Genomic DNA, 23,263 nt, shown 5'->3' on the forward strand with positions numbered 1-23,263 from the left:
AATAATGTTAAAAAAAATGATATGTTGTGGGGCTGAAGCAATATTCAGGCTGCACCTGGCATTGTCTGTCCTGTGCTTCTTATGTTGGAAATGCAGCAGTCCAGGGTTTATAGGAGAGCAGTCATTAAAACTTCATTTTTTTAATTACAAAGATATAAAAAATATTCATAATGCTGAATATTAAAACATATACAGCCCTGACATTTTGCTGCACTGCAGGAGAAATTCCAGTGGATTTCTTAAAATAAACAGCAATAATAACATTCTCTTCCAGGAAAACAGAGGGGATGAAAGTACCACGACAATAAGAGGAAGGGGCAGGCAATTAAAATTCAACTTACAGTGAAATTATTTTCTAAAGCACCCCAGTGATTTAGGATCACTTAAAAGGCTTGCTTCCTTTGGAATGTTTTGAAGTTCAATTTCCTCTTTCTAAAAACAATTAAGAACATTATACACTGAAGTCTTTTTACCCTGCGGACCAAGTAATTTCAAGGCTCTTCATCCTTGAGAAAGATTCACATGACTCTCCTATCAGCTTATAGTAAATTAAAGCCGGATGTGACTCCTCTGGTCACATCCCAGTACTCCTTAGAATCAGAGAAAAAATACATATTGAAAGGAGCCATGAACACAAGTTGGGATTAACTCATGGAAGGCATCTGGTCTTGCCTAGTAAGTACAAACTTGGCAGTTCCCAGGCTGGGAAACTCTCACCACTTGTAGGAACTTGAGAAATGGTGCCATGCCCCTGGAAGAGTGCGCAGGGATGAGGTCTGTGTCTGCCCAATACTCACGTGTGCACGGGCTGGGGATGGGATGGGTACAGGAGGGGGGAACAGTGCCTTTGTAATCAGTTCAGAGTTGGAGGCAGATTTTCCTTTCCTCGTTGCTCTTCACTATCATGTCAATTGCTTCACAGCCTGCTTGGCACATGTGAACAGCTGGGAGACAAGTGACTGGTTGAACCTTAACCAAACCTACGTCAGCGGTCACCAAAGAGCTGAATGTCATTAATGACCATCATACTTCCAAACGCATAGAGCAACTCTATCAACTTTTGAGTCCCAAAATTCCGGCCACTGTCAAAGAGAGCCTATGGAATAGAAAACTTGTGGTTCTGGTTCTGTGTTAGTAAGCCTCTGGGCTACTGTGGTTGAGTAGAACTTAAAAAGGAGAACTTTAGGAAACCAAGGAGTCAAAGTTTTTATGGAAACACTAAGAAGTGAAATACTTCATATAAAACCTACTGTTTGATGCTTACACCTTAGTGCTGCTGAGAACAAGCGTTTCACAGTTTTAGAAGCACATATAAAATGTGGTATAAAATGTTTTCTTTATATCGGTAGCATAGAACTAGACAAGAATAAAGTATTCATTCATGCTCTTTCATTCTTGTGGACAGTATGTGTATGTGTATATACACGTCAGAAAAGCGCAGTGTAATACACGCATGCAGAGCATTTTACAAGGTTCTTGCTGTAAGGGCTGAATGAGGCGCTCATGATAAACACCAATCAATCAACACAAGAAAAAGGAGAGACTTCTGCTGCTGTTTTGAGCACATTTCCTGAATAGATATAGGTTTTACATTCAGCTTGATTAACAATACTACAAATCGCTGTCCTTTTAATCCTACTTTCAATTTCTGCCATATACTACCCTAACACCTTCATAATGGCCAATACTGCCATTAAGAAAGCGCATGCAAAACAAACCATTAAATGACCTCTTACACTCATTAATGCCACTGAGAAAAACAAACTAACTTTAAATCAATGTATAGTTATAAATAGTACAAGAACAATCCCTTGAATTGGGTAAATGAAAAGGGGACAAAGTTCCTGAATAGCCTGATAGCTGCCATGAGCTTGTGATAGGTGTCTTTCCATTTTAGGATCTGGAATCATTACCAGTCTTACGTGTTTCCCTAACGATCCACAAGGTTTTACAAACCACACATATTCTGCGTGAGATGGAAGTCTAGTTTTCAGCATTCGAAAACTATACCCAAGCTAAACTCTTCTCATTCAAGCTACTCAGATTTACCTTCAGCAGAGACCAGCAGGCCAGTCCACGTTGCCAGTGCAAAAAATGTTCAGAGAGAGATAGCTCTTTATGTAGGGGGACAATTTTATCATCCCAGGAACTAATATGAAATAACAATTTGGACAATTAGCAATCTCCTGTAGCAGGATTTGATTATGAGACCATTCTGGTTGAGTAGTGGAGAGAGGGCAATTTGGTGGTGATTAAATTTTCTCCAATCTTGCCAAATTCCTCTTATTCCATCCATATTTCCCACCAGTCATCACACACTGATAGTCAGCTTAAGAAGTTTCTTACGCAGAAGATACCTACAGCTGAAGGAGCTGGTTTTAATAATTCCATTCAGCATTACATATAAAATATGAAAACACGGCTTTTGATCCCATATGATACTAAGAACACAGGACAAACTATATTTTGCAGGGAAGGCTAAATAATTTTGCACTAATTCTTGCAACAGTATATTCTTAGCAATCTTACCTATTCCATATTTAATAATGAGATGAAGTCAGACTTGAGGCCCTTTTAAGTACCTCTGTAGCTTCTCAGAAGTACTTCTTTGAGTACTTCTGTAGCTCTCAGAAGATCAGGACCTGAAAAAATCTTAAAGACTGATCATCAAAAACTGCAAAGAAATCATCAAAGCAGATATTTAAATGTGATGCCTTCATCTTTATCATCTACCAAACCATACTGGAGACAGTAACTTCTGATGGCATAGATTTTGATTTGTAAAGGGTTCTTTTCATGTATAAAGGCCTCTAAAAATACTTGCTTAGATTTATATCTGCAGACATTTTTTACAACGTATCTTTTATAGTCAGTTGATAGCAGTAGTGGACAAATTCCACACATATTCCTGGCCATGGAAGACCAAAGCCTGTTATGTTCCAGTCTGACACGTTTCTTACTCTCTCCAAAGGGCAAGAATCAAATGTTTCAGCTTAGGGATGTTTTAATGCCCAGAGCAACCCGGGTTTTAAAGGCCTCCATCTGTTACTGCAGGCTGCGGCTGGCGCCTCTCTGCCTTGAGAGCGCTGAGTCAGCACCTCTGTTCCAGTGACCAACCCCAGCAGGAGCAGGACAGCAGCATTTAAATGAAAGCTTGTAATATTTACAGTAAAGAGAAGTGGCTGTGGAACAGATTCAAAGTGTGTGTGTGTATGTGCTCCTCTGTGGACTTCAATTCTAATGAGCTTTTAACATGACTATCGCTGCTGCCTTCTGGAGCGAGATCACACGAAGTCAAAGAACCATTAGGTTGGAGAGGACCCCTCGACACCAGCCAGTCCAGCCCCCTGCTCAAACAAGGTCCAAAAAATAATACTTTATTTGCCCTTCAACAACTTTTGCCAAATTTTGATTCCCTGAACATGGTCCCTGTACAAAGGGATACTCAAATAACCGGAACTGGAAACTGCAGTGGAACAGGAACAGGGCTTTGGCCCCCTCTGAAGGCAGCTGGATGAAAGCATGAGATGTGGAGACCTGACCCTCCCATACACACTTGCTTTGCACCACCAGATCTACCAAACTCCCAGTTTCTGTGTTGGACACTATGGAATGTTTTATCCAACAACTGTTCAGATGTGGAAGATAGCAGCAGTCCCTAGAATAGGGCTTATAAATGTTGAGCTCTTCCAGAGTAATCCTGCAGATAAGCGGCTGATTACAATCGCAAAAGCAAATGACCAAACTCTGCCCCAAGTCCCACAGTGGGTGTCTGAGCCCTTTACTGGAAAAGGTCATTGTTCAATGTCAAGAATTCCACATCTGTAAACTGAGAATAATGCTGCTCTTGCATTCAGCTTTGAAACCTGCAGATGAAGCATGTGCATGCAGTGTATACTGCTATGTGCTGCCACGTCCTCAACTAGCAAATCAGCAGCACAGGATGCAATTTAGAAAAATTGTAGGAGAAAGCAAGCTGCATTTAGTCTTGTTTCAAAAAGTTATGTTTGGCAAATGGTCAAATCAAATATATCTACTTCACTGTGAGCTCAGGACAAAAATATGCTATTTATGTTTTTGGTATAAAGCTACATGTACCTGAAAAAAGAATGTATTTTTATACTTTTATTTTTAAAAGGAGAAGGGAAGATATGTCATCACAGCATTTCATATGCAGTTTCCAAACGTAAGCCCAGAACTATAGCTGAAAAGCATATTTCTGATCAATCAATCCTGAACATGCCACTTTCTCAAATTGGGACCCATCAAAAAGAATAATAAATTTGATGAAGATAAAAATATTACACTTAAAATTTTCTCATAAACCATAATAGAAAATATACAAAACACATTATTTATGTTGCTAAAATTGATCCACAGCATTACAGTTGTTTCTTAGCACATAGAAACAAAATATATGACAGCCTATAAAAGCAACAAGAAATTCTGTTTTAAAAGAACAGACACATAAAATAAAAGCAATTAATGGTCTGAGTATCTATTATTCTTAAGGCCAAAGTACATAACCACAGCAGCCCAGGACTGGAGTTTTACAGGGCATGCACATTGTACACAATGATCTCCCGAGGCGCGCAGGGGAGTGTTCACGTCCTTTTGGCGTATGGTGATTAGAAAATAGCCAGTGTGTCACATACTACAGGCTAGCAACTGTCGACTTTTTATGACCATTGGTGCAGATGAGAAGCTCATACAAAAGGGTCTATTCAGTCTCTGTCCCAGAATTTTAAACAAACACTAGCACCAAACCTAGGGCAAATATTTCTCTGTGATACAGAATAAGTGTCAGGCATGCAAGGCTGCCATTTCCCACAACAGCCCTACTTGGTTTTGGTAGGCAGATTCAGCTTTGTTACTCCATGAAGAGCAGAATGGGTAATGAGCACCGATCTCCTTGTGCCTATAAATTTGGGAGGGCAAGTGCTGAGGGATACAAGCCAGACTTCTCCTCCACAAGACAACCTAGGAACAGGAAGGAAGGCTCTAGTTGTTTCCTTGAAGACTCAGAAGAGGAAAAAGCCTGACTAAGAGTGGAAGGAACAGGGTCAGGGTTCTCTTCACAAAGGACATGAAGAAGCAGGGAGGAGCCAGGTTTTTGGTGGCAAACAGCCCAATTCATGCCCTGAAATTCCCAGCGGAACACGCGCAGTATGAGGACACGAGAGAGAAGTTAATGCATTGCCAAGAAGAGAGTAAAAAACCCCAAGAAAACAAAACAATAAAACAAACAAAAACACTAGTGCCACAATAGCGTGTGAACTGGTATTACACTAGTTCTCCTGTCCCAGCCTACTCAGGCAGCATGAAACACCCGCACTTTGTCACCACCCACAGGAGCGCTGCTCATGGGCCACCACAATGGGGCCATGGCAGTGCTGCCAAAGCACTCAGCAGTGGCACTGGATGGCATTCCTGCTGGCCACTGAGGTTTTCTTGTTAAGCACCTGTGACAAATCAGACTGGCAGAATTGGTGACTGGTGGGGAAAGTCATGTAAGTGTGAGTGGGCTACTACTCAGCTGGAGAGAAAGTCCTATTTCAGATCTGCTAGAGTGACAGCCGTAACAGACTAGTGCTAGGCAGACAGTAAATAATGCTGAAAATGCCTTCAAACTTTCAACATACATTTACAGAAAAGCTATAGAGAACCTTGCAGTAATTGTCTTTAAAATGTTTCATCTTTGTCTTTTTCTCCTTAGTTCTCATCAGGTTTAAAAAAATAAATAAATAAATCCACCTTTCCTACTCTACCAATCCCCAGGCACCCTCAGGAGTGCTTAACACAGCATCCTCCAAAAACAAACAAACAAACAAAAACAGACAACAACAACAACAACAAAAAAATCAGTTTCATCTTGCTACAGCTTTAACAAGCCAGGAGGATTAGCCCAATTTCCCTCTCTGGAACCAAGGTACATTCTCCACAGCATCCTTTGGCCCCATGGAGCCCACCAGCAGAGCAAGTCCAGGCCCCCAGCCTGCAGAGCAGCAGGAAGCTCTGCTTCACACACAGCCCACAGCCTCATCACAACACCATTGCTGATAAAATACAAAATGTACAAATCCTGCTCTTTCAACACAAATAAATAGGCACTTAAATCTTGTATTTTTTCAGGTCCTTACTTACTACCTAGCTCTTACTAGCTTTATAAATTTTCTTTAAACAAAAGTTGCCCTTTATCTATTGCTATTTTGAGGTAGAAGGCTGCAACACAGCCTTAAATACTTATTTTGTGTTGTTGATTGAGTTCTTAATGAAGATCTTACACATACACATTAACTGGCCCCTATCACAATACTATGATATCTGACTGATATTATTGCTCCTTTTCTCCTAGATACCTTGGGCCTGTCAAATGTTTTGAATAAATCCTCTCATTGTACACTTAGAGGGTGCTATGGAAAGGCCGTATCATCAGGTGCGGAGATGTGGAGGTGTGAATCTCAGTGACAAGGTCTGTCTGTATGACTCTTTCAGGGACACTGGATTGTCCATGCCTGGTACAGAGCTGCACCAATACCTGAGCCACCACCAACTCAGAGATGCAGTTAATGAGTAGACAAGTGATAAACGGACTGGGGAAGGAGCTGGATGTGGATCCCTACCCAAGGCTGCTTTGCTGGGCCACACCGGGAGATAGTCACCAGGGTCTCTTCCAGGTAAGTGCCACGCATCCCTGGGACAGGCGTTACCCACAGACTAGGTCCTGCCATGATACTGCGTTAGTTATGCCACGTACAGCCTTCTCTTACCAGCACCACCACAGGTAAAATGCAGACACATGAGCAGATATTTGCAATCAGTCTATATGCATAATTTCTAAAATAGAAATAGCCTTTTTTTTTTTTTTTTTGGTGTATGCCCTAGGATAAAACACACTACGGCACAGCAGCACAGAAAGCAGGGTTTGTTATAATAAGTTTAAGTACCCCAAACAGAAAGCAATATGTACAGGGCGATCACAAAGGTGCTGGAAAACACTGATATCTGATGTTCTCAGCTCTTTTGTGCACATTCAGCCCTGGGCATAGCTTGTTGTAACGCAAAAGATGACGGAACACTTCACAGAAATGGCCTCATAAAATATTCAGGATTCTGTTTTTGCCCGGGGTACAATCTGTGCATTTTCCATACAGTTAGAGCAAAAAAGAAGTGCTAGATCTTATTTCTCACATATTTTAAGTGTTTATATTTTTAATTTTAAAAAATAAAAATGCAGAACTACTGTCTTAACTTCTCTGGTAGAAAATACATGTACACTGCCTGGGATTTTTCTCAGACTAAAACAAGAGATTTTTGAGACTAAAACAATTCAGGAATCCCCCAGAGATAATGAAGCAATAGAATAAATAATGAACAGAATTTTGTTTGTTTGTTTTTACACATAATATATGCTAGATATAGTTTTGCTTGGATGACACAGACACACACACCCCAAATATGAACCTATTTAGGAAACAACTGTGCATCCATGCATTTTTTCTTTTCAAATAGTCCCAGAGCCTAAATTAATACTGCACAGAACACAGCCGCTCACATGCTTGTGTGCAGGATCAGGTCTTCCAGCACTGCCTTGCTCTATACTAGCTGAAAGAGGATGGAAAAAAAAAATAAAATTGTTGGATATTGCTATTGACATAACATGGCTGAACCTGTCAGGATATTTCTCCCAATTTTCTCCGTGACTCATTCAGGAAGGACATGCTGTCCGTGCTGCTAACATATTCCACTACATGCACACGCACAAACGTTATGATGGTGTGAAATTGCATGGGTATTACCTTTTCCAGGATTTTACAGCCCAACAAAAACACTAAATGCTCAGACTTAAAGTGGAGCAAGGATGGCACCCAGTGGCCAAACAGACTCATCTCAGAAAAATGTTTCTCAGCTCTCATCCCTCGCTTTCTAGGGCTTTAATTATAAAAGGGTTCTAACTCTAAATGTGAACCAGTTGGCAATGTAAAAGGCCTTTTAAGGGTGCTGTCTTCTTTTTTTAAAGGACATTTATTTTTTCTTCTGTAAAATATTTTTTTAAAAATGCCTACAGAAATGTTACCATTAATAATTTAAAATCAATACCAGCAAACATTTATGACAAACAGCTGTTTGCAGCCAGAACACAGTATCCAGGCAGAAATAAAGAAAAGTGTTCTGTCTTTTTGTAGGGTACATGCTGGGGGGAAAATGAATGATTCCATCCTCGTTTCAAAAATCAGTACTGTTATTAGGGAACTTGTTTCATTTTAAAATCGATTTTTATAATATTAATGCAAAGTATTAAATTTCTATCCAAATAAAGCTTGGTGAAAAACAACTTGTTTTTTTAATCAGAAAATTCCCAGCTATAACTTCAAAAAGGAATCTAAGCTACAAAAGGAATCTAAGCTCAGTTAAATGAAATTATCACTCAAAAATATTATTGAAATTTTATACTTTTTTTTCCCCTTCATTTCTTTGAAGAATTCTTTCCTCCACAGGGATATATATTAACTGCGTGGGAATAACTCACCCCTTGTAGACAATGAAAGAACCATTACAAACCCACCGTGAAGACCTCCTAAAGTAGTATCTTTCAATGAAGTATCCCAGTTTTTAATCATTCTGTTGCTATTTAAGTGCACAAGTCTTTGCTAGATAGATTTTTCTTCCTGACTGAAAACCTTTCCAAATAAAAATTCCCACATCTGTCATGGACCAAAGCTTACTACTTTATCATTTCACAAGTGTTGATTTTTTATAAAACATTCTTCAGATATTCCTCAGCCTTGCATGACATTTTAAACGTATTCTATGCCTTATCGCTTTTTGCATGGTTGTTGGCTAAACGCTGTAGCAATGTTGAACTGTATTTATTCCTCAGTGTTTTCCACTTGACAAGAGAATCTTGTAGGGTTTGATGGCTGATCAGATTGAAGGACAGACAACAGGTCTGTTGGAGAATGAATCATTTCACCTTCAGTTAGAACAATGCTATGTCCCCAGCTGCTGTTTCTGATTTGCTTATCTAAGCATTCTCCAGTCCTGGACCAACCATGGTTTTGGATAGGAAAACATATGCAACAAATAAGAAACTTCCCATTTCAATAACAAATATACTAGTTGAGAGCAGCAAAGTAGTAGCACACTTTTTTTTTTTTTTTTTTTTTTTTTTTTTTAGTACAGGCAAATTAATAACCAAGTTTATTACTCGCTCCTCTGATGAAAATTTCTGTTGTTGAACTATTACTGTACTAGTATGTGTAATTACTAAAAAACTGAAAAGCAGCCACTATCTAAGGCAGTCATTTTAAATGCTTCAAATGCTTTTTTAGTACACTTAAATAATAATGAAATATGGCAGAAATTCCTAGAATTCTATTATAATCTAAACCAATTGAAATATATTTCAGCTTTTCAGAAGACTTTTTCTTTTTTAACAAAGTAGTATGAAAACCCATTCTAAGCATGAAAGTAATTTTAATTTTGTTATTTTCAGTAATAGAAATGTATTACTTGTCAAGGTGTTTAGCAGGAGTAATTAAGCTGTAGTATAACTATGAAGAAATTGATCTTAGATGTACTCATTACTTAATATTTCTAGTTACCATGTCTTTACTCTGCAGTCAGAATATCAATATAGATTTTTCACATTTTCAATCGTAACCCCTTAACCCCCCTTTTTTAACATGTGGTGCAAATATGTGCAGAGATTATTCCGTATGGTAGACACAAATAAATACATTGTTCCTTTGCTTGTGTAAAACATTACCACAGAAAGTTTCTTATTAACATCCACATGACTCCCTTACCCTGACTTAATCTGTAGACTGGAACTTCTTCCTTGTTGAAGGAAGACCATTCCTTCCCAAGTTTATTTAATGACCTGTGCTATCTCAAACAGGAAAAAAAAAAGTCTGGGCATAGGCATATGATCAAACTGTGGGCTTTATCTAGCTTCCAGGCCACGGGTTTCTCACTTTCTCCTCAACTCTCGTAATATGATTTTTCCTCAAGAGAAAATTTTTCAAAACCAGGACTTACTTATCTCCTGCTCTTCAAAATAAACTGGTTTTATGCAGGCTTATAACAGAAACACAACACAGTCCTTTGTAATTATAAAGCAGAAATGGTGAAATATCTAATGGGTGTTTTTGTGTATCTACAATGCTACTATAAAATTAAAATGCCAAAAATGCAATCAAGCCAAATGTTTAAAATTCAGAAAGCAATTTCAGAAGTTCCATTGTTTCTTGTCAAGCATCCCTAACATTAGGGTAGGTGCTGCTGTATGATAGTACTGCTCTAACAATAGTTCACAAGCAGTTGCCTCTCAAGCCTCTGACACAGTGAAGTCATCCCACTTTTCCTTATTTCTGATAAAATCCCTCATGGAACAAATTGAAGCAAAAATAGATTAGTTTCCCTCAATAAACTGTCATAGTGTTCTTTCATATGCCTTATTCTCAGTAAATCCTATCACACCAGCCTTCTTGGCCACAAGGGTACATCTGCTCTGGTGCGGCCTCACCTCGAGTACTGTGTGCAGTTCTGGGCACCACAGTATAAAAGGGACATGGGGCTGTTGGGGGGTGTCCGGGGGAGGGCTGCAAAGATGGTGAAAGGCCTGGAGGGGAAGACGTACGAGGAACGAGGAACGGCTGAGGGCACTGGGCCTGTTCGGCCTGGGGAGGGGGAGGCTGAGGGGAGACCTCATCGCAGTCTACAACTTCCTCGTAAGGGGGTGTCGAGAGGCAGGAGACCTTTTCTCCATTAACACCAGTGACAGGACCTGCGGGAACGGGGTTAAGCTGAGGCAGGGGAAATTTAGTCTTGACATCAGGAGGGGGTTCTTCACAGAGAGGGTGGTTGCACACTGGAACAGGCTCCCCAGGGAAGTGGAAGTGGTCACACTGGATCAGATTTCATGCTGGGAGAGGGGCTGTTGTATTGGAAGAAATGCACCTGATAGTCCCAGGTCCCAGCACTGCATAAAAGAGCTGAAGAACAGCTTTGTAGGGAGATTGGGAAACACTTCTAGAAGCAGGTGGTTGAGAAAGGAAGGGAAACAGCTCTTATTAAAACAAACAATTCAGCAAACTCAGGGGTTTTCATCAGATTCCGTATCTGCAATTTCTGAGATTTATGACAGTAACACAGAAGTCAAAGAGCATTCTTCTGCAACTTAAGCATAAAGGGCATAGTCTCTTTTCTGGGTGACAAAGTGATGCAAAGAATGTAGGTGTTTTTTGTTTTTTGTTTTTTTTCCTCTCCAAACAACACTGTTGGAAGGCACTGGTTAATAACACTGGTTAAATGGCTGTATTCTGTCAGACCAAAGGTCCTTCCTAAGCTCTGTACCTTAACTCTGAGAATGATGGACATGGTGCACTCCTCCCAGCTTTGGTGAGCTGCACCTCAGAGATTGCCTGAGCCAGAGGCAACTGTCTTTGTGCAACAGTCCTCATTTGCCTTTTGCTTCTGTTAATTTTTTTATTTGTATTTCTTTTTAACTCATTAAGATCTACAGTGATAGGTCACATAGTTTAACTAAACATTTACAGAAGGGAGGTCTTTGGTCAGATTAAAATCTGTACTCCATATAATTTCATTAGATGCTCACAAACCTAAATACATTGTATGAGAAAAGATTGAGCAGTCTTTTACTCTTCCTCTTCACCATGCCTTGCCATTCCTTCTCTTCAGTGAAATTTAAAACAATTTTCCAGTTTTACGTGTCTTTGAACTAGAGAGCCTGATGTCACCAGATGAGAGCCTCACATTTCAGAAACTAATATAAAATAGCAGTATTTTATTTTTAATCATTATTTTTTGTGTAATCATTTTCAGTGTATGCAATGCATATCTGACTTCTTGTTTCCATGACAACTGAAGACATAGGCACATGTAGAAGGGTATGAAATCATGTAATACAATAAAGATCTCAGTTTCATGAATTATGAAGCTCTCAACACGATGCTCTAGGTCTTGTCTTACGTAGGCAGTGCATGTGGAAAAGCAGAGAAATATAAGCTGTGCTTTACATCTTGTGCAGGAGCGTTTCTCAAAAGGGAAGGGGAACACAGCTTGATATTAACACTGCAGCCTTGTTTGCTCTCTAGATTTCCCTTTATTTTTCCCATTACCACTATGCTTAGGGGAACCTGAACTGCTGGAATAGCACTAATGAACAGCTTGGTGTCAGCACAGTCCCTCCTGTGACAGCAAGGAGGAGTGAAAGAGTCTGTGTGACTGGTCTTAGGGACAACCTTAAAACTACTTAAATGTGTGAATACCTTCATGCACTTACAGAGGGGTTTGGGGCTCAAAGAACTGTATGTGCTTCACCATATGCATGGCTCGGACCATAGTTTGCCATACTGACTTTGCAGTGCGACTGCATGTCTGCGGTCCTCGTTAAATCTGTGCTGCCCAACAGTTCGAAACAGTGTCACCTACACAGCCAAGTGCGAAAAATCTCATCTTCCAGTGATACATTTTTAAACACTGGTAATAGTTCATAAGTGGTCCAAAACAGAGGGCAACTTGTCTTTCTGAAATTTAATTACCAAGTAAGACTATAATGCAATTATTATAAACCACTACAAATGATTTAATTACCACAACATAAAAGTAACTAAAATAGTTCTAAATTGAAAGATGATGACACAACAGAGAATAATATAGTCTAGGACTGCTTTCCCCCTCCTTACAGAGATTGGAGGTAAAATTAATACATAAAATTATATTTCTCATTGTGCTGCCACTGTTCTACTTTTAACAGTGGGTGTAAAACTTGTAGTGACACAATGTACAACACAAATGCAGATTCACTTACATCTCATACATGTAGTGCACTCTTGGTATCAAATTCACTTAAATCTGTCATTGTTCATGTATTCAACTGTTTACATTGTCATATACAGTAGCAGTCTTCAAGGTGGTTTCTCTTTTCGGTTCATCTCTTCATCTTTACTCAGTTAATCTCTGTATTTTTGAGCGACATAAAAAAGCCTCCCCATGTGAAGGTAAGCCTTAACTAGCCACACCTCAGGTGATGCAATTGAGAAACATGGGGATTGTTATTAATGATACTTTTTGAATTGAAGCCTCTGTAAAGCAGGTGATACATTATTTTCTGTTGTGTAGCTCTCCTGTGTGCTGTTTGACCTAAAAAAGGGAATCTCTCACAGGGCTATAAATAATGCATCATAGTCATTAAATATTGATCTGGCTTATACCATTCACAGCTGCACAATTAGGTTAGGTTTTTAAAAATAGCTTCTTGTATATTACCCATAATAGGACAGTGTTTACATATTCTCTTTGGAAACTACATTAAATTTAAAGGTGATGCGTGTTTGTGGGACTGCTTGCTGTTTAAGTCACAGGACTTGTTCATTACTGTCTCAGAAGCCAGTAACTCTTGCTATAAATATCCTGTCCTACACAATTCTGCATTCTTTACTCATGTATCTTGGCTTTCTATATTTGCCTAAAGGATGACTATTTTTAGGCTTGGAGAGTCTGCATTTCAATGAGAAGAAACCTGGCACTGCAGGACAATGCTATAGGATAGCATCAGTCAGACTTCACTAGTCATAGATCTTTCTATTCCAATACTAGAAATGCTTATAGCTAAATAGTAGCACTAGTAGATAATAAAATATTCTGTCATTTCCAAGTCTAAAATACAAGAGAGGACTGAGTTGCCAGTTTTTAAAAATCATACATATTTCTAACTTTTCCAAAAAAATAATATTGATGTGGGTATGATTCATTGGTGCGTTACTTTGGTTTATCCTGCCAAAATTCAGTGCCAGTTTAATGCAGTTGTGTAGATGCAAGCAAGAAGTACAGTGATAAATCAGGCTTAGACTTCAGACAGTCACTATCAGATACATAATAAATGTTTGCATTCAACGTAGATTTTTGTTTTTTGTTGTTTTACTTGCAAATGTTCACAAAAAAAAAAAAAATCTTCCCAGATCTACAGCAATGGTATCAGAAATCCACCTATCACAGTAATGCAGCAAAATGCCAGAAAAATTAAAATATTATGCAGTTTAGAAGAATATAGCAGCATATCTGATATTATTTTTATTTTTTTTTTTTTTAAGGAATCTATCATAATTTAAATTTAAAATCAAGGTTGAAAAATATTTGGTAGCAATATAATCTAGCAATGGAAAGTCTACATAGAATACTATAAATTGTATCTATTCATTACTCTTATTTTAATTCCATACATCCCAAAAAACATCCTCTTATAACCTGGAAGTACAGTGCATAACCCCATTAGAGGAATGATGGTGGCATGCCACAATTAGTTCTGATTAATAATTCTGATTCAATTGCCTGTTGTTGAAACTCCATCAATTAAGCTTCCACACGTCTTTCCTCATTTTAAAAACTGAACTTTTCAGGAAAAAGGGCCTGTTTTGTACTGCATACCAACTTAAAGTTGATACAAACTTAAAATACATTTTAAACTGGCATAAAAAGAGGACAGGAGCTTAAATTTTATTTATTTATTTATTTTTTTTCCAAGAGATCTCGTTCTATCAAAACACAGTGCAAAAGACTGACTACCATGAGCAAATGGATAGAGGGTGTGATGGGGAACACCACTATGCAATTTTACAGATGCCAAATGAAGCCACAGACATCCCTGGCTTACTAAAATCAATGGCAAACCTCCCTAGGGCCTTACCTTCCCTAGGGCCAGACTATTACCTGCAAAGAGTAAGGGATTTGCTCAGGCTCTGAATCCAGATCTCTGCTATACTGCTTGTGTCTGCCTGGAGGGCTAAGCCCTCTCCCTCACTGCAAAAACGAGCTCTCTGGGTGTTGGAAGTGTGCACCTTCCATCCCCACTTGCCTGGGTGCTGGCAGCAGACCCAGTGGGTGGCCCCTCTGGGCCAGCAGCGCTTCACCTGCCCACGCTGGCCTCCAGATAGAGGTGCTCCTGCTAGTGTAAATGTTAATGATTACCAAAAGCTTTACTGCAAATTTTCTTACCGTTTTCTTACTTTTTGTTGTTGTTCTATTAATTCTCAAGCAGGATTAGTAGCAACTGAAATAAATTTTATTTACTTCATGGAACTTGCTCATGGTAATAAGCTTTAATTCTTAAAAGCACACCAGGTATATAATAAGAATTTGTGAATTCATCCAATAAGAGTAGGAAGTTATTGACAAAATTTCAAGTAAAAAGGAACTTTAATCTTGACAGGCTTTCTGTAATTCAATACAATTAACTTGTTGCTAAAAGATAGAGCAAGTACAAATATACTTGCAATTTTTTGCTTCATATCGGAATATTCCCGAGACTTTGGGCAAATAAAAATTATGGAAAGCCACTTTATTAAAGCTATAATGAAATAAGATGGCAAAAACAGAAATAAACAGCTTGAACTAGCAGGAATAATATGTAATTATTTCTAAGCTCTTGGTGTGCAGTTCCTGCATGCTTAGAGATAAAATGTTGAAACGCTGTCATCTGAAATGTATTGTCACTCCAAAGTCACTAATTACTGTTAGGTCCCATGTCAGTTAAGCCAGTAGTAAACTACTGGCATTACTCTCATTTAGATGTTTCTATAAAGGGTATTTATTCCTATTCTGACTGAACCAGAACGTAGGTAAATTGTAACAGGCATTTCCACCGGCACGTGACAATAAATCACTGAAAGAAAAGGGGACACTTTAGCCCCAAACACCTCCAAAGGGAAAAATTGTTTACTAGCCAGTCAAGTCTGCAAGATGACCCTCATATAACATAGAGCTTACACAAAATATAACAATACAATAAACAGTGAAAAAGAACAGAGATTTCAGGGCAGGATGCCCCAGGAGACCTTGGCAGGCAGATCAGCTGCCAGAGCCCTGCAAAGGGGAAGATGGGAGCAATTTCATCCCATTGATAGATTGCCCTCTCTGGGGATAAGCCCTCTGTTGATGGCCCATAAGACAAGCTGTTTGTTTTTTTTAATTATTATTATTTATTATTTTTATTTTATCTTTATTTTTTTATAACAAAAAAGCAATCATTGGTGTAAAGCATGAACAAAGACTACCTGACACTCATTTTGCCAGGAACTGAAAGCAAGACACCTAGATATAGGAGATAAATATTCTTCTGAAAAAATATCTCAGTTTAGTTTAAGCAGTGCTAGGTTATAGTCATCATTTTCTCATCTATATCCTTTATAAAAGTGTATATCTATTGTGGTTTCTAATGAATAAGTGCTTTTTGTTTCCTTTTACCTTATCATTTACAGTTAAATAGGTAGTTGCACGTCTTTGTGGTAAATGGATAACGACAAGACATTCTTTACTTGGAGACTGACATATCTATTAATGAGGACACCTGGGAAAATAAGTAGCATAGCCCCTCCTCACACTAGTATCTGAATCCAAAAAGCTAGAATATTATGAGAAGAGATTATTATACTCTTCTCACCCATTATTAATGCAGGGTTCTAAGGCACAGCTATTGTTTAGGCAATAAACTACAAGCTGATTAACTAGCAATAGCTGCCCTTCTTCAGCCCATGTAACTCATCAGTACCGGTTCTGCTAGGTCACCAACAGCTTTGACCTTTCACCACATCCACCTTCACAATGCTGAGAGGTTGCACCTAGCCAGACAGGTTTCAAAGCAATCACCAAGCACCTATCAGACAGACAGTGGGGAGGCCATTGGTGTGGGTTCACAACTACCCACACCCAGACCTCCTTCCAGACCTCACGACAGCTTCTGGTGTACTTTGTGTATGGGAGACCATGGGAGCTTCTCATACAGCTCTGAGAAGCCCTCTACTACACAGACTCCTCACAGCCAACGAAAGACCGAATTTCCCTAGTGTTATCTCAAGAAGAAAAGGACAAAATCTATCACAAAAGCAGCTCTTTCATTGGCAACAATGAAAGAGCAAGGTCATCATTCCCCCTATCCTCTGCCCCATGGCAAGGCAGGATTTTGCATGAAAATGTAATTATTGGTCCTTAGCAGTGCTATGCTCAGCATACATTGCTTTACATTTCTGCCCAGGGCGCTTCAAGAAGTTGAAAGAGGATTTCTTGCCTTCAACATCCAACCTTCTGAGCCTCTGCACAGTCTTGACTGTGACTGTTCTGCTTTGTTAGTAAACGCAAGCTTCTACACTATAAGCATACAAAGTCTCAAGTTTTTCTCATTTTCTTTAGCCTCTTCCTCAACTCCACTATGGTTGTTCTTGCTGAGGAGGCCTCCAAACCCATGCTGATATGCAGTTCCAGCAGCTGGTGATGGGGCCATAGTATTTTGCTGCTTTCAAACCCATCATTGCAGTTTTCATCTTTTTCAAAGATTTTTTTTCTACCTACCTTGCGTAACAGCCTAACACGTAGTACACTCTCCATAAAACATTGCTAATTATTTTCTACTTACTGTAAAGTAAAACTTTAATCCACATGCAATTTAATTTACTGTTATATTCTCAGAAATAACCCAAAACATAAATCCTTACCTTAAATTTATCCACTTCTGCCTTTGAACAAGTTGCATGATAAGATAACACCTGTCCCAGGGGAAAAAAAAAAAAAAATTCAGACCTGACATGTAGAATTAATAGGTCTCTGTACTGCAGTCTAATCAATGATTTTTAAAACAAATTTAATTAATATTTATGCATGATAATTCAGTTCTGAATGCCACTTTATAATAACTAGTTACACGTTATCGTTTGGTACTTATGTTGCAGGTAGTTTTACAGGGAACCACAGCCAGTAATTGAATATTATAACTGCTCTTACATTGTTCTCCTGGAATTCTACAATTAAAAGAGAAAGAACTTAATTTAAAAAACAAAAAAAAAAGTAGGTATATAGACTTTAAATAACACCTTTTGCTATACTGTAGAGCTGTAATGCCTCTGCTAGTGGCATGTCAGCACATGCAAATTAGCACCTCTAAGCTATGCCTGACATTCTCTCCATTGCTGTTCTGGAGACAGAAACATCAGATATAACACACAAAGTAATGCACACCTAGCGTTATTACCTAAAAGTATGCATACATTTAAGCTGAATACATTATATCCTTTTATGAAGATACTAGCACTGAACAATAATTCCAGAAGGTGCAAAAGCTATATCCTATATGCTGGATCCACAGAGGTCTGACTGCATGGGACAAGGTGTTGGTCCACAAGCAGGCTTGCACACCCAGAGCATTCCTAGCAAGGACAGGCCCTCCTCACCCCACAGCAGCACGTGGTCTGCTTGTGTACTAAAGCTTTGTTATTAATTTCAAAATTTAAAATATTTTTCATCATTTTTTCATCTTAAATTCTACTCTATTTCAAATGCCCTTGGCTTGCAATATCTTGTAACAATAAGTCCAAGATGCATTTACTCTATCAGTTATAAAGGTGTTCTCTTTTACCAACTGGAAATCACCCCCACACCATGGAAGAATAAATAACAAATGCCAATTTACTTCTGTCCCACATTTTACTTTCAATATGTATATATCATCTTTTCTCAAAAAGCGTCTAGTTTTCTATCCAACCCTATTGTAGTTTTTCAGAAATCTAAGTTAAGTAAAAATTGTTTTCTGCTATGACAGATTGCACTTAATACCAACATTCTTGTCAAGCTTCTCCTTTATCTGCACTCATATTACTATAGATTTGTATAGTCCTTCCTAATTTTCATTACTCTAACTTTTAAGTTTGAATCCTTAATGTGTAAGACAGCAACCTGTTTAGAACCATATGGCATCCTACTGTCAACCTGTACCCATCATTTATTTACGTTTAGGTTTTCTACTTATTAGTCAGTCTTACAAGAATTCTAATCTGTATATTTGGATAAGAATATTTTCATAGTACAAATCAAATTGATTTACTTTATGTCTGATATCAATGTCATCTTGAAATGCCACTCTGTCCGCCTAGCTAAGAACATAAATAGTAATAAAGTAATCTATTACTGAAAAATGGATTCACAGCCCTTCAGCATATACCATTCTTTGTTCAGTATTTCTCTGCTATGTCTTCAATCACTTTACACAAATATTATTGTGAGTCGTTGCTCATTTATAGATAGAATTACTCTTCACTGAAGCACAGTGGCCATTTATCAAATGTATAATCTACATTCAAGCTATATGACTATTAGCCTTTTTTAGATCTAAGAAAGAAGCTGTATTCTAAAGCAAGAAATTTAAATATCCTTGGTTTCAGTAGTAAATACATTTCTATGTTAACTTTCATACCTATGTATCTAAGTGTGAAAGCTGGCATTGCTTGTTTTTCTTACCAGGGAGAACATTCAGTCTAAGCTATAATATTGCACAAATAACTGCAGCGTATGAAGGCTTACAGTAATTCAAGACTGTGATATGTAAAGAATAAGGAATCTTGCTGAAGGACCAAAAAGGAAAGTTTTTCATTTTTCCTCCAAGGTGAATAAATAAATAGGAATAATCAAAGTGCTACTTATGATTAGAATGTTTTCTAACATGAGTAGTCCTATTGATTTAAAAATAATTCACATCTATATGCTTTACAGGATTGATTCCCAATACATAGACAAACATCTTCAACCCTAAAGGAGAGGAAAAATATTATGCTGTCTTCATAGAAATCCAGTTTGGTTTGATTTTTGATTTAATATAGAGAGAAATTCGTATGTAATTCAGACTAACACTGTTTTAGTGGTTCTTATCACAATGGTGGGTACTGTGTAAATTCAAAGGAGTTCTACAGTTTAGTGTGCATGCATGAGGGATATCTAGATCATTTTCTTCTGTTATCAGATGTGAAATTTATAACAATACTAAGATCTTAGCAATGTTACCATTTCATTAAAAGAATGTTTTAAAAAAATATCAGTCTTGCATAATGCCTTTGAAAAGATCTTAAATTTAATTCAATCCATCCTCCATTATTGATTTAGCAGGGATAATGTAAATCTGCAAATCTATCCTCAAAGTTCAAAGCTTTGTTCTCACCAAGATTATTTTCAATATACTTATGTATAAAATATTCAGAATATAATAGAGAATAATACTTTATTGTTGAATTAGCTTATAGGACTTTAAATAGCCATATTTTTTTGAAATTTTAGAGTTTGTTTTACTGGAGCTTGTAGGGTTTGTTCTTTATGAATAGGGAATAAACACAGGGAAAGTAACTCCTACAAAGATAGGGGATTAAAAAAAAAAAGAGAGAGAGAGAGAAACCTTTTTATCCATTTTGCTACTCTATATGCATTTTATATAGACAGGAAGTGTGCTGGAATGCCAGGTACCTTGCATTATGTATTTGCTTTGACCCACTGCAGAGCTTACTGAGCTGCTAGAGATCCTGCTCTGATTTTATTCTAGCAAGGCATATCTGATAAGGGTTCAGCAGGTGCTGCTTTTGAAAAACCTGATGATCAATTTTTTTCACTGTTCACAGTACTATTCATTTACACTTTACAGCACTATAAAAGTAAAAAAAAAAAAAAATGACAGCAGGCTATGTAAAATATCAAATTTAAGAAATTTTCAGTTACTGAAGAACAGGAAAATAAAAGTAACACCTAAAATCATTCCTACATCTATACCTGTAAGAAATTAGTTTCTTATCACTATCCCCTCCTAACATTAACAAATAATAAAAAAATAAATAAATACAAAAAGCAGGGGTGTGAAATCAAATGTTATAGATAGGTTCAAAATTACTTAGAGTTTTGCATGAGTTTCCCAGCTAAGTGTACTCTGAGGAAATTTTGCTTCAGTATTACTGTAAGAAAATGCTCTCAGGTGCAGAGGTAGATATATAGAAAATTTTTCTAACTACAAGAAATTCAGAAGCAGTAGCTTTCTTTACATATGACACTTGTGAATGAAAAGCTTCAGTAAGATGTACACGTACATCAAGAGCCACAGACTGTTTTGCCCAGGATTTCTTCACTTGGTCATACATAATTGTATTGTTGATGCCGAGGCCACAAAAAATAACAAAAGCCTAAAATGAGAGAAGGGGAGAAGGGAAAGGGGAGAAAAAGAAATCAACTTACATTCAGTTATAATACAAACACAAAGAGGAATACTTAACAACTGAAAAGGAATTACATGGAAATATTAACAATAATTATGTTTAGACAGGTTGCCTTGAGAATGCATGCAAGTCACTATTCTCAAGAAGATGAAAACGATCAGATGCGAGAAATGTTTTGATTAGGATGCAATCTTATTGAGAGCTTCTGAGAACTGATGGTAAACCGCAAATACAGACAACTTATTCCCACCTCCCTAAAGTAGGTTGAAGTAGCACTACCCAGAAATACCAAATTCTGCTGAAGAACTGTTATTGCTACAAAACAGAACGTCTCTTACCTCAAACAGTCGCTGGTCAGCATCATCAAAGGGTTTCCCATCAAGCCTGTTCAGCACTTGAGCTACCCCTTTAGAAAGCATAAATATGAATTACAATCTTTATTCATTAATTCATAAGGCAGAATATTCTATTCATTACTAACATATTTTCTAACACATTGTTTTCAAACTGAAAAGCAAAATTGAAAATATTTATTACGAAAAACATTAAGCAGACATTGATATGTGAAAGTCTGACTTCTGTTACCAGGACTCAATTTATTATTTTCAACTGTTACTCTTTGCCCTGTAACTATAATACTGGAGATCTAAAGAAAGTGACTGACGATGCCTTTCACAAAAGGTTAAATATCTCTTTGAGAAAGAACTTAAGGACTTGGCAAACAGAACCAGGTAACTTGTTCTAGCAATTTGAAGTTACTTATATAATTTGCCAGAGTAGTATCTTCATTCCTAAATACTAGCTAATTTGGCATCACCTGGGTATAGGTCATTTTTAAAAAAAATATTTTTTCATGACCCGTCCACGAATTTATTTAATAATGAGAAAAATGTCATTCCTTAAACCACTTGAAAAAGTGGTCAAAGCTCTTGGCTCTAGTTGAACTGAGTTATACTGCAACAGACCATTTCTGTTTCATTTAGCTACAGTATGCCCTTAGAAAAACACTAAAAGCTATCAGTAATAGAGGGTTGAGTTTTTCTACTTCTTTAAGGTAATATGCACTTCACAATGAGCCATATTTTTAAAAGGATTTTTTCCCATGTCACCTCTGCTGATTAAGCTCAAAGATCCTGATCCTGCATGGCACTGAGCACCTCCAGCAAAGCACTACCGATTTCAGCTCTCACCAACAGCCACAACACACAGGTCTTGTTCTTGCAGATTTCAATTGCTATGGTTTTGACTTGAATTCTTCTGTGGAAAGTTATAGAGGAAACCTGGCACTTATTTATAAATGGCACTCCTTTTTGTGGCAAAAGCCAGAAATAATGCAGGGCCAATTGCAGGTGCATCATAGCTGAGAAGCATCCTATCAAACAAGCAATAAAACCTTGTCATGTCCTGATCCAGCACACACCACCGCCACAGGCAACCCTGACAGCTGCCACAGTCTCTCCAGTAGGTTGGCCCTGACCATGTATTTTATCATTAAAGAGGGAAATGACCACCTTGCTGGACTGAAGAAACAGTTGCCTGAGTTGTACACAAAAAAAAGGCAGACTGTCAAAAAGTATCAAAACTTATGGAACATTTTTTTCAGTAACAGTGTTAGCATTTCAATTTTCATCTCATTTTGTATTCAAGTTTCAATACAATATATAACTTAACAATAACACAGTGGGAAAGCTGAAAAAGTCCATACAGTATCCAAGTCAAAACATCCCTTCTTGGATACTTAGCATGCATCCTAGGTACCGTAACTTCTTAACAATATTCAGCTGGGAAAAAGAAGAAAAAGGAACACAGAATTAAAAAGACAGAATTAAATTCACATTAGCACAAAAACTGGAGAAGCTCTTCAGAAGGCCTTACCAATTATTTGGTGGTTGCTATTCCATATAGGAACACACAGAACAGACCTTATGTGAAAGCCAGAAATCTGGTCAGCCTAAAATGTAGAAATGAGAGCTTCCATTATGCTCCTCTTTTACTACACTTGACTTTCTGTTGAAATAATTGATTGCAATAACTGAGTTTAAGAATAAAATTTTTACATGAATTCTCTAACAGGAAAAAATTGCTGCCCTTTTTATTAAGTTATTATATTCTGTATACAAATTGGGTAGCACTTCTAACTTTGAACAGACTGTGAAACAGATATGAGATGGGTGAATTATTCAGGACATAACATTAAAAGTACAACCACAAACATATCAAGGATCGAT

General features: G+C 37.7%; 1 protein-coding gene across 1 annotated transcript in view; it reads right to left on the reverse strand.

The window, feature by feature from the left end:
* Positions 1–23,263, reverse strand: part of PDE11A (phosphodiesterase 11A) — a 134,798-nt gene that overhangs the window by 43,483 nt on the left and 68,052 nt on the right. Inside the window, exons 7-10 of the mRNA XM_068685803.1 lie at positions 22,911–22,986; positions 21,374–21,441; positions 20,910–21,002; positions 17,511–17,561 (exon numbers count right to left, since the gene is read on the reverse strand). Coding sequence (XP_068541904.1) covers positions 17,511–17,561; positions 20,910–21,002; positions 21,374–21,441; positions 22,911–22,986 — 288 coding nt within the window. The remainder of the gene's footprint in view (positions 1–17,510; positions 17,562–20,909; positions 21,003–21,373; positions 21,442–22,910; positions 22,987–23,263) is intronic.

The sequence above is a fragment of the Anas acuta genome, chromosome 6 (genome assembly GCF_963932015.1).
Source record: "Anas acuta chromosome 6, bAnaAcu1.1, whole genome shotgun sequence".
NCBI lineage: Eukaryota > Metazoa > Chordata > Aves > Anseriformes > Anatidae > Anas > Anas acuta.